The sequence below is a fragment of the Labrus mixtus genome, chromosome 2, assembly GCF_963584025.1.
Source record: "Labrus mixtus chromosome 2, fLabMix1.1, whole genome shotgun sequence".
NCBI classification, from domain to species: domain Eukaryota; kingdom Metazoa; phylum Chordata; class Actinopteri; order Labriformes; family Labridae; genus Labrus; species Labrus mixtus.
In genome coordinates, this window is record NC_083613.1 from 21,752,493 (window position 1) to 21,770,294 (window position 17,802).

Sequence of the window (17,802 nt, forward strand, 5' to 3'; positions counted from 1 at the left end):
TTGAAGCAGTTTATAAATTAGTAATTATAGCAGTGAAGGAGCAAAGCCTAGAACATGCAATCCAGCCCTCGACAAGTAATGAACAGGCCTCTGAGGGGGAGAGAGACATATCTGCAGGAAGGGGAACTGTATTTTGTTTGACTCCTTTTCTTTTAGGAAAGCACACGTCTGCACCGAGAGTTCACTTATACTAAAGTGGTCTCAAAGAGAAAACAAGGTACAAGATGGATATAAACAGGCTTGCTTTATACCACATGCATTTTTTTTTAATCTTTAAAGGAACAGCAGAGGTATAACATGAGACAGATGTTTGTTATTTTTATGATAATTCACCATATTCACACAGCAGCTACTTACTCGTGATGGCAAGCTCAACAGTTAAAAGTTAATGTTCTGCTTAAGTAGCCCATTAAAGTAAGTCAAACAAATGTTGGCTAACCGACAGTGCTTATCATTATCATCTCTTCTTCATAAATAAGCAACTGAACAGATAACTAACAGTAAAAATCTGGAGTGAAATCCACTCCAGATTACATTGTAGAACTAAATGATGATTAAAGTTAGCTTCTTTTAGACGAAGAAGACAACAGCTAACAAGCAGCTCCTGTACAATATTACGATGTTTAACATTACGTTAGCTTGGAAGTACCTACATCCACTATTTGTTTCAAGCAGGCTTGTAAGCTAGACTCACGATTCTATTGTGTAAAAGTTCCAAACTGTAACACTTTCTAACTTACGGAATTAGAAGCTAACCTGATGTTTGACTGTAGCTATTGGGTTCTACAGGTTTCAGATTTCCCTCCAGATTTTCAATGCTGGTTAAAAAAAAATTGTTGCGGCTCAATTTGGAAAAGTTGAATAAATAAAAAGAAACCCTGATTCTATACAACAAACAAACCGGAGTGGAGCAGAAGGACATAATAAAAAAAAGCACTTGAGCTTCCCACACTGAGCATGACGTCAGAGGAAAATTGAACGTTGTCTGATCGAAGTTAGTTGAGCAATTTTCATTAAAAGTGTTCTGATAAGGGGGCATAAAAAAAATAAATACTAAACTAAAAATAAAAGGACTTGTGATTTCTGTCAAACTGCCTACTTATTGGCTGAATACAAATGAAAGACAGGGCAAGGTAATTTAAATAGCTGTATGGTTTTCATCGCAACAATGAGAGAAACTAGTTCAAGTGAGCCAGTTGAGAGTTTTTGTGGGGGAAGGAAGGGATAAAAAGGCGAAAAGGTGAATGAGGAGAAAAAAAAAAAACAAGAGTGGGAGACAAGTGCTATGTGCGGGGGAGTAAAAGGGCAGGTGCACCCATGATGAGGACAGGAGGGTGCCGAGAGGGCCTACCCACATACACATACACATACACATACACAAACCCACGCACGCACATGTACATATGAGTCTCATTTGAGAGGAGCTGTCTGCAGAATGAGGAGACAGCAGTAATGTAATGAGGGCCATGTCGACACAGCCGTGGCGTGTCTTTGCTGCTTCACCGGTCATCACTACATCCCACAGAGAAACACGACTGTTTGCTTTTATCTGCTGTTGCCCCAACAACTCTCCTCCCCCTCAACCTCCCCCACCCCTCTCCATTTGGCCGGTCGCCATGATAACAGCAGAGCTCCACCCAGGAAAATGGATGTGAATGCTGGTAGAAAGAGGATTATTGGGGTCAGTGGTCTCTGTGCGTGTATGTGTCATTTTCTAATGCACATACACACACGTTTTCTCACAGCACATGATTATGCATATTAGCAATACACGAGAGATTTAATCTTACATGAATGGAATTTGTTTTTGTTTTGTTGTGCTTTGTTTTTTATAATCCACAGACTCCCAGCCCCTGGAGACTTAAACTGACTGACAGTATAGTTAAACCTTTTACAGTTGGTTTGTTTTATTGTTGGTCTCGGGATTGTTTGGATGTTTTGAATCCTTGCATGTTTTTGCACAGTTTTTTTTTTTTTTACATTTTCCTAACAAACAGCAACTATGAATTATATCACTATTCAGCAATGCACATGCACACTTTATGAAAGATTTAGATTCAAAACATTTTCACTAAATCTGACAACTCTATATATCATAAGCTATGACTTATTAATACTAATCGTACATACAGTATATTACTGTAATATCACCTTGATTTAGGATAGACTATTCACTTAACTTTACTTACTTTTTTGGATAATTCAAGAAGCACTATTTACAGCTTATTGATTCATATTAAAGTGCAATTGCTCTCCCACAACCACTGAGCACGCTCAATATAAGCAACTTCAAGCTTTAAAAGAATGTTGCCAAAGTGCTCTTTATATTCGCGAAATGTGACAACTACTTGTGACGAGCAAACTGATCTAGATGTGACAACTTGGTGGAACCTGCTCTTAATAACTTTCAACTTTGCTACATGTAAGGCTTTAGTTGAAGCATTTTTTATTTACAAATGTGTCCAAATCATTTGACTATTTAGGCTCCTAATTCTGCTCCTCACCTTCAAGGCCATCCACAACCTCGCTCCGCTCTACCTCTCTGAACTCCTGCACATCAACACACCTACTCGCACTCTCAGGTCTTCTTCTTCCATTCAATCCATTCAATGTTCATTTTATCGTTGTGTTGTTACTTTGTTGTTTTTATCTCTGCTCTGTAAGGTGACCTTGAGAGTTTTGAAAGGCGCCTTTAAATAAAATGTATTATTATTATTGTTATTACTGTTACCCTACCAACTCACCGCAATGACTTGTTGGGGGTCATTCTAGAAAATGTATACAGATCTGTTCAGATGATTCCTCCACAGTAAAACACGTCAGCAAGATAATTTAAGGTGGCTGAAACAGACATGGCGGGAACCCTCGCCTCGGTTGTGATGCCTGCTGCTTCTGTTGTGACCCATGACCTCATAAAGCGTCCCTGTTCCTGAGAAGCAGGAGCCCACAGTTTCCCCCACTCTCCTGTCTGCTTTGTCTGAGAATTATAATGGAGCGTCAGACAGCTGAGGTGGGTCGATGTTAATATCAGCTTCCCGGTCTCTGTGCAGGGATGAGACATTTCTGGGTCGGGGGGGGGGGGGGGGGGGGGGGGGGGGGGGGGGGGGGGGGATGCCTGGCGTCATTCTCATAGTTGGCGGGGCGGATTTTTTGTTTTCGGCCCTGTGGGTCAGATTAGCTCTGTCAGACATTCAGTTCTATGTAGACATGTTTAAACAGCCCGTTAGCCTCTTGTAAATCCCCTTCCTCCTTCCTCTATGCCTCTCTCAGACACTTGTGTTTGACTTCACTCGATATGGTGTTTGATATTTGCGTTCACTCGATATAGGTGTTTGATATTTGCGTTTTTTATGAGGAACTTCAACTCACTGTTATTAACAGTCTTGAGCACACAATCTGTGCAAACAGCAGATCACAGCTCGACATTTGATTGATTAAAAACTAATCTTGCTGTCATAAACTTTCTTAGACACTGACTCTCATAACTTTCTTTTTGAGGCTAGCATGAATGGAATACAATATAAGGGGCCCTTTTTTGGTATCGAGGGTATGCAATGGGTATTAACTCTGGAAGAAGGAGCATTGTGAGATAAATGATGCAGCGTTTGAGTTGGCAGCACACATTTGCACACATAACCTGTTTGCTTACCAAACGATCCATGAATGGATCCGATTTGTCTTCTGTCATTCATCCAGAAGGATCCGCTGAGTGAAATCATTCAATGAACCTGCACGTGCCTCTTTGTGTTCTTCTCCTGTTTTTTTTTTTTTTTGGCTCTCACATCCAGTCTGTCCTATTATGAGTTGTCATGTGCAGCCCTCTTGTGGTGGTCTCACAATATTGCAGCTTCCGAGCCTCACTGAAAGCTGATAAGCACAATCCTTGAAGCAGAACATCTTCTTCCCCACAGAACTGCCTGGTGATTCAGTTATATGAATAATGCATTAATAGGTATGAAAATCTTAATTTATGTAATGGAAAAAAACACCTGCTACCATTTCCACAGTTAATTGGATCCACCAACCATAAGATGAGGAAGCACATGAGTGGCTGCGAAGCGGTTCCATTACCACTGCTATTCCACAGCAAACCTCCAAGACTGGAGCTGCTGGTTCTGAAACTGTTTACGCACTCTGTAACCAAAACTGAGATCATTCCTAAGGATTAACTTGGCAGCAGTGTTCAGTTAGGATCAAAATAAGTATAGAAGAAGAGAAGAAGAAGTAAACAGTTAGATTGAAGAGCTAATTGTTTCAGAACCGAGGAATGTTATCTGCTCTGCATTGCTTTGAGAATCGAGCAACATAACAACAAAGCTTGTGGGAAAGCATCTAAAGAATTCACAGACATATTTCCATTTAATTGCATAAAGGTGAACTTAAAAAAAGCAGCTTTTGGGGTCAATCAAAAAAGTTCTTGAGGGTAAAAGATAAGAACTAGGTGATGTGAAGGTTCTCATTTTATCCTGGTTAAACATGGGGTAAAAAAATGTGGAGACACTGAAATTGTGTGTCCGACATCTGACGAAGAGTTACAAAATTTGGTTTGGGGTGGATGACATTAAAATGGAGTAAAGAGGGAAGTCATGATGAGAAATAAGGAAGCCAAAGGAATTCAATCACAGCACGACCTTTCACATTGGTACCACTTTCTGTCTTTTATTTTTTCTTTACCTCATGTTTACCCTTTAAGCATTACTGTAGGGTTTCTTTTCTTTAAAGTTACACTTTCATTAAGATTGTTTTATTGGCTTTTACCTTTGTTAGGAGGGCAGCTGAAGAGATGCGAGGAAGAGAGACAGAAGGAAGTATGACATGCGCTTAATGGTTTTGGCCCGGGAGTCGAACCAGTGACAAGTCCATCAAGGACTAACTTTGTCTCCGTGCATGGGGCGTCTCCTCTACCTAAGGGGTTAAACTAGCACCCAGGACTTGGATGAGAAGTTGGATATCTCAAGGCAAATAAGTGATATTTTTGTTTTCGTGATGCTGTAACAAAAATGTGTTGTGATATGCTTTGTAAGGTGTATAATGAATTGTTCAGGAGGATCTACAATGGGGCTGTCAGTGGCTGTGTTTGCCTGCAGCCAATTTAATTTAATTTTAATTAAGTGTTTTGTTTTGTTTTAATTAATGTTTTGTGAAAGAGGGGCAGATATTATAAGGTTAGTCTTCTTTCTGCTCCTTTTCATTCAAAATTTGAGATTTTATGTTTGTTTGTTTTTCTTAACTTTATTGTTTGTTTGAATGAAATAAAATTTACAAAAAAAACATAATAACAAATACAAAAAAAATATGGACTGTAAGAAATGGGGGAAAACTTCCTCATATTGTCTAGGATTTTGTTACTCTCAGGTTAAATAAATCTTCACACCAGAGCTCAATAATCTAAACTGTAGGTCTTTTTGATGTCTTACATTAAAAAAATGAAGTGAAAACAGCATTTTAGTTAACCAGGACAAGTAACTCCTGGTTGGTGGGCAACCCAACAAATGTATCTAACAAATGTAATGTATCTACAAAAATGTTCTACTCTTATATAACTGTAGGGAGGAAAAATGAGAAACCTATTAACCTTTATTTGATGCTTGTGAAATGTTACATTTAAGATTAAAGGCTGAGTGAGGGGATTTTTTTCATTTTATTGCAAGTCTGCTTTAAGTGTACAAGTGCATTTGTGACATCTTTGGAACTTTCTGAATTTATTCCAAACACCTTTGCAAACATGCTTCATTACTGCGATTGTACTCAGTGAGCCTCTGAGCCTCGTCAAACTCTGAAGCCCCGTCTTCAGTTTCACCATCATGCAGACAGGCTGTCGGTTTGGTGACGTGATATGATTCATCAGAGAGATGGAGGAGCAGAGATGTCATGACAGAAGTCAGCCTGTAACAGCAGATTTGGAGTGACTCTGCTGTCCTGGCTTTGGGTCAAAAGGTCACTCTTGACAGCAGAGCCCAGGAGGAGGAACAAGTCAGTCCTGCATGCAGCCATGACCTGGTCAGCTCAGTGAACAGAGCGAAACAGTGAGAAATACAGAATGTGCATAGTGAAGGATCCAGCCTGGAGGTACCGGGGTCATGTTAGTTTCTCAGCCTCATGTGAGACAACCAGGCTTTATTGATACAAGCAGCAGCAGGATGTCAGAGGAGGGAGGTGACACAGAGCTGTCGGACTGAGAAGAAGACTGAAATAAGATGTGACGGGAAGTTCATCATCTTTAATCCATCACACGCAGTTTCCCCTGATTATTGCACAGTCTGCACAGTGATAAGAGTATAGATTGTTTGGGTCATCCTGTCCCCTATTGTAAGTGAAATATTAAAAAAACTCTATGTTCTTTATTCATGTGGGGTTCCATAATTATTCAAAGATTTACAAAAAAATATGAAGTATCTGAAAAACTGTAAAGATCTCCTCAAGAATCATAACACTTACAACTGCTTTTGGAACTAATAAGTCTGTCAAAAGAGATTTTTTTTGCTTTGTCTTTTATATGTTTTTACAAATATCTGGAAGTTTTTGGCTAAGAAAATGAAGCAACAAAAAAAGGGATTATTGATATTTTTGCAGATTAACTTTCTGTTACTTGTAGTGAAAATTAAATCAAGAGGGTTTGAGGCTTGGATATAGTACTCACAGTATAATAAGTGCAAGTCAAGAAGCCTTCCGAACAGATCATGTACACCATTTTGCACAAACGAAAAAGCAATTCTATTATGATCAAAATAATACTTTTTCTATAAATGAATTGAGTTTGGAAATAATGAGACACAGACAGTCGTAGTATTTTTTAGGAATAATTTATTGCCAGTAGGAAAGCGTGAGCTCGTGGCAGTATTCAATAAAAACCTTAAACAAGACCATAGCATTGCTCACACACACACAGACACCTGAAAAAGTCATGTGTCCATGGATAACTCTGCTCTATAAATATATTGGGTCCCATTTTCTTGGTGGAAAAATAAAGAGGTTCCAAAGTCAAAATTTACAAACAAACACATAAAAAAACAACACAAGAATATGCAGTCGTTCATTGAAGACCCTTTTTGAAATGAGCAGGAGACGATAAACTTTACGAGTACATTGTGTGTTTCGGAAAAGCCACGCTCTTTTCTTCTTCTTTTTCTCTTTTTTTTTTCAATTTCTTTTTTTTTTTTGTGAATGTAAGCACAGTAAGGCTGATAATGTCACACCATTTAATTATTTTTTTTTGTTGTTGAAAATAAAAGCATAGAATATCTACAAAACCTAGTAAACTTTGAAATCAAAACTGTACATTTAAATTTACATTGAAAATGAGGACCTGCATAAAAAAACTTTGCTTGGTTCTATTTATAGAAACAAAGATATTGTTGTAAATATCATTTTTTTTATTCTCTTGATGCTTTTTCTGTTGTACATTGAAACGATGATCTTCAGACAAATCCACTTCCTGTGAATGATGACAGATAATTAAAGCGATGGCACCGCCCACTTAAAGAGACAGGAGTTGGACTGAGCAGACGTTAAGATGCTACAGAGTTTCTCCTATAGCTTCATGAGATCTCCTCAGCCGATTGGCCTTTAAAACCAGTCTCAACAACCCCTGTGTTTGACTCCATCTATCCTGTGTGTGTGTTTGTGTGTGTTTGTGTGTGTTTACTGTGTACATATACGGTGTGGGTGGCATGTGGCGGTCGAACATAAGGTGTAGCTGTGGGTTCAGGCACTTTTGTTTGGATCCAGTGTCAGACTTCAGTGTGCTGTTGGGAGTCCAGCCCCGGGATGACAAGCCGCTCAAAGTGACCCTCATCGCCGCTCTCGTAGTCGCTTATCATCACCTCGGACTCCTCGCAGCACGCTGACATGTCCGAGCAGGAGGCTGTGGACGTGTACAGAGACATGGACATGTTGTCCAGAGCTGACGAATCAAAGTCCCGACTACAACCTAACGGATAGCCCCCTCTGTAGCCGCTGGTGCACAATGTGGAAGCGGGGGTGGTGGTGTTTGAGGTGGAAGTGGCGCCCTGACCCTCGTTGTCGCCCGAGTCACTCGCGTAGGAGTGCTGCGGCAGGTACTGGTTAAGGCTGTAGAGCTGTGGCAGGGCAGGGCGCGTGCGGACCCCAGGAGAACCCCCTGGACTGGTTGTAGACGGGTCCAGATCTCTCCCCAGAGGCCGCAGTGTGTCACAGCGGTCAGCGTACTCTGGCAGAGGCGGAGGCGGCAGGTCGTCATTTGCATGGAAGTCCTCCGGTGGCGGCGGGAAGTCACTCTCGATGTCGAAGCCACCGGGATAGTAGTCGGTGTCAATGGCACTCGGGTCGCTGTACAGAGGGGCTGGCGACTCCACAACCTCATACTGAGGAAACTCCTGGATTCCAGGAAGTTGAACACTTGGCATCCAATCAGATGTGTCCCAGTGATATCCTGATTGATCAAAAAAAATAAATCAGAAACATTAATGTTTTGCATTAACGCTCACTGAAACAGAAAAGTAGGCGTTAATATTGAAAGTCCACACCATGCAACAGCAGCACAAAACATCACAGCAACACGAGTTCTTAAATAAACACTTCACACCACTTTGTGAGAGGAACACACAAATTCACAGACTTTAAAACATCCATTTCTGTCTTTGTGTTTGAGTCTATGCAAAAAGCATGAAAACAATCCTCTCTGTGAGAAATCATGGATAATCTAATGTAAAAAAAGTGATTTAGAGCAACAAGCTAACCTCCATGATATATATATAAAAAAAATTGTCATAAACTTGTGGGAGGTAGTGGCTAGCAGGCTGATTACAGGTCATGTGTGTTTGATATCGGGTGACAAAAACTTTATTGATGAAAAAGACTTGAGTGAGAGATGGGCTGGTGGTATTCAAGTCTTCTGCAGAGCTGCAAGTTTTAACAGTTCCATGTCCGTTCCCTTCATTTTTTTTTTTAACCATGCACAGAGTCATCCAATCACATTTAAAGGATTGATTTAAATAACTCTAGATAATAAACTCCACCTAATATTCTGTTTGATATGGATATAAGTCAAAGTACAGAAGATAAAGACCCTATAACTGTCTGTTCTTCCACCACTTTACTTCACTAATTAAATAATATAGTTATTAGGTTCATATTTAATGATAGGGTTCTAATCGTTTTGAAGATAATAACTGTAACTCATGTGACAAACTCTGCTGACAGCAGTAACTATTACACACAAACACAATGACTTCCATACAGTCCGTTTAATTTACAGTTAGTTACCTTTGATCAAACACAGTGAGGGTTAACATAAATCATTAATGTCACAGAATCAAAACCATGCATGGGAAGTTCTGCTTGTGTGAGGAGTTTTCTGTAACCTTACAGAGGTAGACGGTACAATGCATGAGGCCATAGATGCAGACAACACTAAGTGTCATACCACCTCGACCTCACAGAGGAGGTTGGACCCTCTCTTTGTTAATCTTCGGGGGGGAGGGGGGGGTTAGTGGTTTAGAGTTGGAGGGAGGGGAAAACACCAGAGAGCATCAGGCAAACAGAAGATGTAAAAAGTCACCTCTTGGGTTCTTGAGATCATGAGCCAAAAAAGACTCTTTAGAGGAGGCCAGAAGGAGGAGAGAAAGAGAGAAGAACAAGTCATAATAAAACCTGAGAGAAGAGAACAATCAGCTACAAGCACAAATGGAATGAAGACGATGGAACAAGGGTGGAAAAAATAAAAAGAGTGACGGGTTCAGTTTTTCAGAATAGTCTACATGTCTGCCATTTTCTTAGACTCCAGGAATTGTGTAATCAGAAGTTAGAAAAGATCGATACTGAAACATATTCAATGCCTCTTGTTTGATTATCTTTTGAACTGTCAGCTGCTTGTGAAAAGGGAGACATCAGGGTTGGGCTGAGGTTCATCAGTGTAAGAGAATGGCAGCTCTTCACATTCCCAACACCAAGGACACAACTAGCTGCAGATGGAAGCAATAAAAAAATAAGTACCTTCTCCTTCCACCGTGTCAACAGCATGGTTGACAAGGTGGATTACTGTCACTATGGAGGCTTGTGAGAGGGGGGAAGGGGAAGGGGAGGGGGAGGGGTGGAAGAGATCCAGCATTAGCACAAATGCTTTAAAAAAAAAAAAATTAAAATCTAAACAAATGGAGTGCATGGTGGTGGGAGTGATGGCAACACACAACACTTCGAACAAATGTCCCTATCATTGTTTGCAGAAGCATTTCATTTGGATCCTGAGTGTTGGAGAGGGGGTTCATGGCTGGGCACAAGACAATATGGAAGGAGAGACGGTGGGGAGCTGGGTTTTTTTAAAATTTTGTTTGTTCAAGAAACACACAATAACAACATACTGAGAGGCTATGGGTTGCCATTGACAGTACAGATGGAAGAATCAGTGAAATTCCCCAGGGATATAAAATGCATTTCCGACCGGAACTAAAGAGAAAATCCTGTATGTGTGTATGGAAAAAAAACTAAGAAGATAGGACGAAACAGGAAATATTCAATGACTAATTCAATTTAGTTTTGGAGGTAAGAGATGAAGGGTTTGATGACTCATGAGCAGCACAAATTACCCGTATGATATCCTGATGAATGACGTGGGGGAACAAGTATGATATCAGGACCAAATGGAGAACATAAAATATGCACGTATACCCTTGTGATATGTTCCGTGGTGTTCGCTTCAAACATCCGTTTTTAGCTATATTTTGAAAAGCAAAACAAAAAGACAAACAGAAAGGAAAGATGGCATGCTTTAAAAGAAACAATATTCAATTCTGTGAATTAAATGACCTGCGTCGTGACTTTAAGAAGAAACTAAAGTGCTTTCTGAGTAAGTCATCAAACTCCTTCTTAACAACAGAGCGCCGATGTATATTTAAAATAAACTGTATACAATCCCGGGAGAATTACACAGCACAAGTTGTTGTGATTGCTTCCGTCTGTACCGCAGATGATTGGGGACTTACAGGCCGGACCCCTCATTTAAAACCTTGTTCTGGATCTGTGGACTGATTTGATCCATATGGGAGCTGAAGCCCCCGCAGCAAAAAGAAAGAGAAAAGAACAAGTGACCCCAGAGACACCATATCAGGGCCAATCCACTCTGAGCATGCGAAGAAACAGTGTTAGCATGAGAATCAACAAGGCAAAAAGGTAACTGTCATAAAAACTCTGCAGGCCGATCAGGAAGAAGAGGAAAGAAGTAAGTCATCGAAAGTTCAAACTACATCTCAGTCATAGATGTGTTATAAAAACTGCTTTAACTTTTCTGCTCTCCTTAAGTCTCTCTTAGTGAGAAAAAAGGTTTAACATGCTGGGTGTTAGCATACCATTATCATCGCAGGACTCTGACTGGAAGGAGCTGAGGGAGTGAACCTCAGACATGCTGCCGCGGGTGTTGTAGGGGTGACACGCGCTGTCCTCCACAGGCTTCTTGGTCAGGCACGAGTCCAAGTCCACCACTTTGGCTGGAGAAGAGAGCACGGTTTGATGAACGTGGATCAGACATGAACATGTAAAAGATATAAAAACATCCCCAATACAGCACAACAACACAGATACAATCCATTAGTACGTGGAAATGATTTAGATTTTTGTAAAAATGGAAATTCTTTTCTTCTAGATTCATAACTTCCAAAAAACACTTTTTTTTTTTTTTTTGGGCTAATCAGTTACTTCCTGCTAAGCGCTAATGCTAGCCCTTTAACTCAGTAGAATGACAAATGGAGCAGCAAGAAATTCAGCCAGTCTCACAGATGACTGGAGTAGATCCTGAAGTATGTACTAATTCAAAAATAGACTTTGAATCATGAATCTTGATTTGTTTTAAATTTAAAATAGATTCTGAATGGAATCGTCACCCCCAAGAATCGAAATGTAATCGTGAGACACCCAAACATTCCCAGTCTTCTTCTACATTCAATATCTACATTCAAATCAAAAATTCATCAAAATCAAACCAAATATGAACTCCCTTTTTTGATACGCACATTTTTTCGTGATAGAAGCTCTAATCTTATGCATGGACAAAAGAAGCCCTTTTTTTGAAGGGGCCATCATGTCCTTAAACAATTCAAAGAATAAACTACTGAGTTCTGTTATCTACATCTTTCAAGAAGACTTGAGTTTGTTTTGTTAAGGTTATAAGCTGATGTTGGCTCCACAGGAATTCATTACATTTATTGTGCTTTATGGCAGAAACATTTAGAGCTGAAACCACCAAATGATCGGATTCACTTTAATGGAAGAGTAAGAATTAAACACTGCCTCTATATCCTCTATAATTACTGCTTAATAACATCCTTTCAAGGATGCTTACAAGAAAATGATTATGAAATAAAGGACCCGTAAAATGATGCTTACTAGAGCTAAATTAAATATCATTAAGTGATTACACTGAAAATGAATTGTGATTTTAAATAATCTGGCGGCTAGATTATTTAAAATCTAGATTCTAGCCCCACCCCTCTTTGCACCCACACTAATAATATGTGTGAATAAAGATACCATACCATATAATACCAGACAAAGACTAACAAGGAACTTAAAACAAATCCTTCCTGATCAATAATAAAAGCTGCCATAAAGCAAACTTACTGTCATAGTCATAGTCCCAGTTTGGCTTCTGGATGGAGTCACTATCTGAAACTGAGTTGGAGGGTGGGGGAGGAGGGAGGTTGGGTGCTACGCTACACACGGCCACGGTCTTGCGGTGTCCGTGCATGGAGTCTGGGTTGAAGGTGCTGAACTCTGGATGCTCAGGGATAGCCGAGCCCTCGAATGAATTCCTGTCTAGGTTGTTCCTCGAGTCGCTAGGAATGCTGGGAGTATAGGAGATGGGCCTGACGGGGACCTGAGGCGGGATGTCCGAGTAGATGTTCTTGCTGAGTTTGGCATCATAGAACGGCCTCTGCAGGAATGAGTGAGGCACGTTTGAACCCCCGCCGTGTTTGTCGTCGTCCCTGCTCGACTTGCTGCGACAAGCCCTCTTGCGGATGATGATGAAAAGGAGGACCAGGATAAAGATGCTGGACACGAAGACCACGATGCCGATCACCTCCTCCAGGCCGATGTTCCAGGAGGTGGAGACGAACTCGTTGCGGACCTCGCTGCGGAGCTCACACATCTGCCCGCTGAAGCCCAGAGAGCAGTTACACCTGTAGGAGCCGTATGTGTTGTAGCAGAGGCCTCCGTTTGAACAGGGGTTCTTCATGCACTCGTCTACATCACTCAGGCACCTGGACAACACGTCAGAGCAAGGTTTGTTTCAAGTGGATAAAAGTATGTTGAGCAATCAAACTTGTCTTGATTGGGTTACTTAATCAAAACAAGTTCTGGTCATATATTTGAATTCATATTTGACTTACCTGTCTCCCTGGAAGCCTGTCTCACACTCACACACTGGACCATCCAGACTGTCTATACACTTTCCACTGTTTTTACACGGGTTGTCTCTGCAGTACGGACCCAACTGGCACCTGAATGAAGAAAAAGTTAAGTTAAACTACCCTAATAAAGCGCATGAACACTCATACAATCCTGATAAATGATTTTGCAGAGCAAATATTTTCTTTAAGTGGGGAAATAGTGAAAATGACAGATGTACAATTCATGTTATATAACACTATAGTGTGAAGTAGGTTCTTCATATGCAGATGCTCAGTCTGCAGGACTGATTAAACTGTTCTGATCATTTTATCTGGGTCTATCTTCATCACAGACACACACACGTAAAAACCATCCTACCACCCTGGTCTCACTGCTGCATGATTGTGGAAAGCTCCGTACTATGAATGAGAATTGAGATTAAAAGGCTGCACTACCTTTGTCCTGAGTACTGTCCTCTGCACTGGCAGTAGAAGTCGCCTGCGCGAGGAACACAAGTGCCTCCGTACAGGCAGGGGTTGGAGGCACAGGGGCTGAGTCCCACCTCACAGTGGGTTCCCATGAAAGAGGCGGGACACTTGCAGAAGTAGCCTGAAGGATTTGGATACAAAATGCTGAATGAATAAAGGCATTTAAACAAGTGGAAAATGAAAGTGGCCTTACATTCTCAAATCTGTGCCAGTTTAGAAGCAATCACTTGTTGTTGTTTCTCACAACAGGAAAAGGTCAGACACTTGTAAAGGTCAACGAGAAAAGAAACAAAATATTCAACCTTTTACTTATGTAGCTTACTCATTCAATTCTGCATAATGTACATTCATTTAAAAGGTACAATGACAAGGCCACATGAGCTAATGGTACTGAAACTCAACACATCCTGCAGATGTTTAACAATTTAACAAACAAAAAAAAAACAACCTCCAGGGAATGTGAGGGATGATGCACTCTGAACCGCTGGCAGGTTTTTAATGTTAAACACATGCAGGAGTGTTGGCTTTGCATGCACAGCACTAACTGCAAATGACCACAGCACGGGAACACGGCGAGTGCCGACCAAACTATGATAAAAGGTGCCTGTCGCAGATACCAGTTGCTACCTGATTATAATTAGCAGCCATGTTTGATTTGAAGTTAAGGCGGTAATACATGATCAGGTATGGAATTTAGCAAAAAATGTAAACTCTAAGACATAAATAAATGTTAAGTTACAACAGTAGAAGGGCAGAAGAAATACATGGCATTTTACATGAGCTATCTGAGTGAGTGTAATGAGCTGAGCAGGACATGATGTACCTCCATTAGGCAGCGAGGTGCAGACTCCCCCGTTGTTGCACGGGTTGCTGGAACAACTCTCAGCAGGTGCGAGTGCGCAGCCCGGAGCCACGTCCACAATGTCCTCCAGCACGGCGTGGGCCCGCTGAGCTTTGGTGTTAAGAGGCAGCACCTGACCATTGAGCGTGATGGCCTCCAAGCAGCCGTGCAGCCCGTTGGTGACAGGAAGGCTGCGTCCATGGCGAGCTGGGACGTGCTGCCGTACGTGACCGCCAAAGTAAATGCTGTTATCTAGGTTGAGGGTTCGCAGGGTGCCAGGCGCTGTGCCTGATGCGGCGTGCAGCCGGTCCAGCACCAGCTTAGCGTAGTTACCGTCCACCTCCAGAGAGACGGTGTGCCACTCGCCGTCGTTTACCTGAGCACTGTGGACGGACACGAGGCCGGGGCCGCTGCCGCAGTCGAACTTGTACTGAAGACGTCCATTGACGATCTATAAAACACAGAGACAGAACATGATAAACTTCCAGCATTATCAGACTTAAAGAGGTTACTCATCTCATTAGGTTCTCTCTTTTGTTTCCCTTTTTCGGTTTTCACTTCACTGGATTAAAACTCAGAAAGGAAATCTAATTCTAATCGTCAACTCACTGTGATAAATCAGTGCGTGACACTGTGATAAATCACTGCTGGTCAGAAAATACAGCGTGCATCAATTTATCTGTATGCCAAAAAGTAATTAGATCTTAACACTCTTTTTCTTACAATTTCATAGATATATTCAGTATTCAGCTGTTTACATCCAAACCAGAAAACTTTCTCTGAATAAAACATGCAATCGTTTGCAGATATTAAAATCCTTACATTGCGCCCTAAAAAAATAACAATAATGGCCTCTCAGTCAGACAGGTTTTACTACGCAGACTGCTCCACCAGACAGACTGGTTAAAGGAATGTGTGGAAAAGTGGTGGCTGTTTCCCTCCCAGCACCAAAAATAGCTCCTGTGTGCGAGTTTTTTCAACCCACCACCACATTCCCATAGTCAGTCATGTGAAAGGAGTTTTTTTTTTTTAAATGGCTTCTTGAACCCCTCTGCACGGTAGGTTGGTACAGTCTCATGGGAGTGAGGCGGTCAGTAATGTGTTTGTTAAAAGCCCGTACGATATGAAAATGCTGGGCAATAAGTCAGGCTGTACTTAATTATGATAAGCAATGTTACTTTTAAAGCAGCTTAAGGAATAAATGTGCTTTCATGGCTGAGTAGGACAAATATGTTTACACACACACACACACACACACACACACACACACACACACACACACACACACCTCGAGGATGCTGTAGTCGGTTCCTTTAGCATACATGAGAGTGGCATGGCTGGAGAAGGTCCTGAGCCTCAGAGAAAGCTTCATCAGCTCCTTGTTGTCGTTCTCCATCAGCTGATATTTCACATAGCCGCTGCCACTGAATGTCAGGGATTGGCCGTCTGAAATAAAGAACAGACATGTTTTTTAAAAAATTAAGTGACAAAAAAATTTAACTAAGGGAAACCAAAGATTAAAAAAGAGAAGCTTTGGGGATTATAAGAGGAAAAGCCATGTGGGAGAAATGCAAGAAAGGTGGGTGATCTTACCAGAGCATTTGCCTTTCTTGACCTCTGGACATACACAACTGTACACAGGATCTTTTGGATCTGCTACACACTCCATACCATCAGGACAGGGGCTACTCTCACACAGGTTGTTCAATAGAGGACATCTCCCACCTAAATACACACATACAGTACTAACACTCAGTTTTTTTTTTTTAACAGACAGTGAATGTTGAAATGTGTGAAGGGCGTGATATTTCTACCTTCACACTGGCAGGTTGCAGTCCTCAGGTGTCGAGGTGTGACAAAGCTGAGGCGAGCTGTGCTGTGAGTGGACATGGCCATCTTGTCCAGGGTGATGACCTCGTCGCAGAAAACTAATGGGCAGTTCAGACCTGCACACAGTTTCTGCACCACGCGCATGATGCGTATCCCCGTCATCTCCTCGATCACAGCGGCAGAGGAGTTCAGCTTGCGGAAGACGACCTGAAAACACAAGTCACACTTTGAAATTTGTCTTGATGAGAATGGCCTCAATGTTGTTCATACATTTTATAGATAACATGACTATTTTAGAGACTCGGCAGGTTTTTGGATAGAACTCAGCAGATGGTTGGTTAGTGTTATATAATCTGCCCTGAAAAGCATACAACAATAAGCTATCAATAAGCATCTATTGATTTAAGATAAAATATCGTACCTCCTGAGACTGGTATGGGCTGCCAGATCTCTCCAGAGTCAGCAGCACATCCAGATCTCCTTGCTCTGAAGGCTGCAGACTCACTAACTGGACCTCACTCCTCCTGACTCCAGCGATGTTCCTCAGGGCTCGCTGGAAGTTGCGCCAGTGGTCCCCGATAAACTCCTCGGGGGCGATATTTGCAAAGCGCACTGCGATGGAGTTATCCAGCGCCTGACTGGCTGCCTGTCTAACGTGCACGTTGACGTCAGCAGCCGTGGTGAAGCGTCCGTCTGTCACCGTCACGTTGAGGGGGTAGTGTCCTACGTCGAGCGGGCGGAGGGCGATGACTTTACCATCGGAGGAGGAGATTGAAAACAAGGCGCCACTCTCATCCACAGATTGAGAAGAAGAGGGGGCGAGGCTGTAGGTGAGGGTGTCGTAGATGTCTTGGTCGGTGGCGTGGATCTTTCCCAGGACGCCTCCCGGGTATTCGTCCCCAGCTGTGGTGACGAAGATGTCCAGAGGGAGGATGGCAGGAGGGTAGACGCTCTCCTCGATAATTTGAATGCTGATGAAGGCGATGGAAAAGAGCTGAGGTTTGCCACTGTCGGACACCTAAAGAAAAGAAAGGAGAGAGATAAACATGCATGAGCATTAACTGTGGACTGTAGGATTTCATCTACAAGCTTTACTTTTCCAACAGCAGAGGGCAATCAAGCTCTTCTCATATTATCCATTAAGTCACAGCATCCACATACTGTATGAGCAGTGTATATGAAAGGCAGATAAACATGTACACATCATAAATGTTAACATTCACTCCCTCACACATGATCATCAGCTCTGCAAATTAGAAAAAAACAAAAACATTTCTGACTCAA

The 17,802-nt window shown here is 41.7% G+C and overlaps 1 protein-coding gene across 3 annotated transcripts in view; it reads right to left on the minus strand.

Annotated features, from left to right (window-relative positions):
• Positions 1-6,787: 6,787 nt before the first annotated feature.
• fat1a (FAT atypical cadherin 1a) overlaps positions 6,788-17,802 on the minus strand; it is a 78,851-nt gene continuing 67,836 nt past the window's right edge. The window contains exons 19-30 of one of the 3 annotated variants that reach the window (XM_061056517.1): positions 16,940-17,536; positions 16,503-16,725; positions 16,282-16,413; positions 15,977-16,134; positions 14,671-15,139; positions 13,815-13,968; positions 13,359-13,469; positions 12,589-13,229; positions 11,322-11,459; positions 9,973-10,032; positions 9,539-9,574; positions 6,788-8,410 (exon numbers count right to left, since the gene is read on the minus strand). In XM_061056517.1, the coding sequence (XP_060912500.1) occupies positions 7,731-8,410; positions 9,539-9,574; positions 9,973-10,032; positions 11,322-11,459; positions 12,589-13,229; positions 13,359-13,469; positions 13,815-13,968; positions 14,671-15,139; positions 15,977-16,134; positions 16,282-16,413; positions 16,503-16,725; positions 16,940-17,536 (3,399 nt within the window). In that variant the 3' untranslated portion in view covers positions 6,788-7,730. The remainder of the gene's footprint in view (positions 8,411-9,538; positions 9,575-9,972; positions 10,033-11,321; positions 11,460-12,588; positions 13,230-13,358; positions 13,470-13,814; positions 13,969-14,670; positions 15,140-15,976; positions 16,135-16,281; positions 16,414-16,502; positions 16,726-16,939; positions 17,537-17,802) is intronic. The other 2 variants (XM_061056498.1, XM_061056508.1) reach the window with 2 other exon arrangements.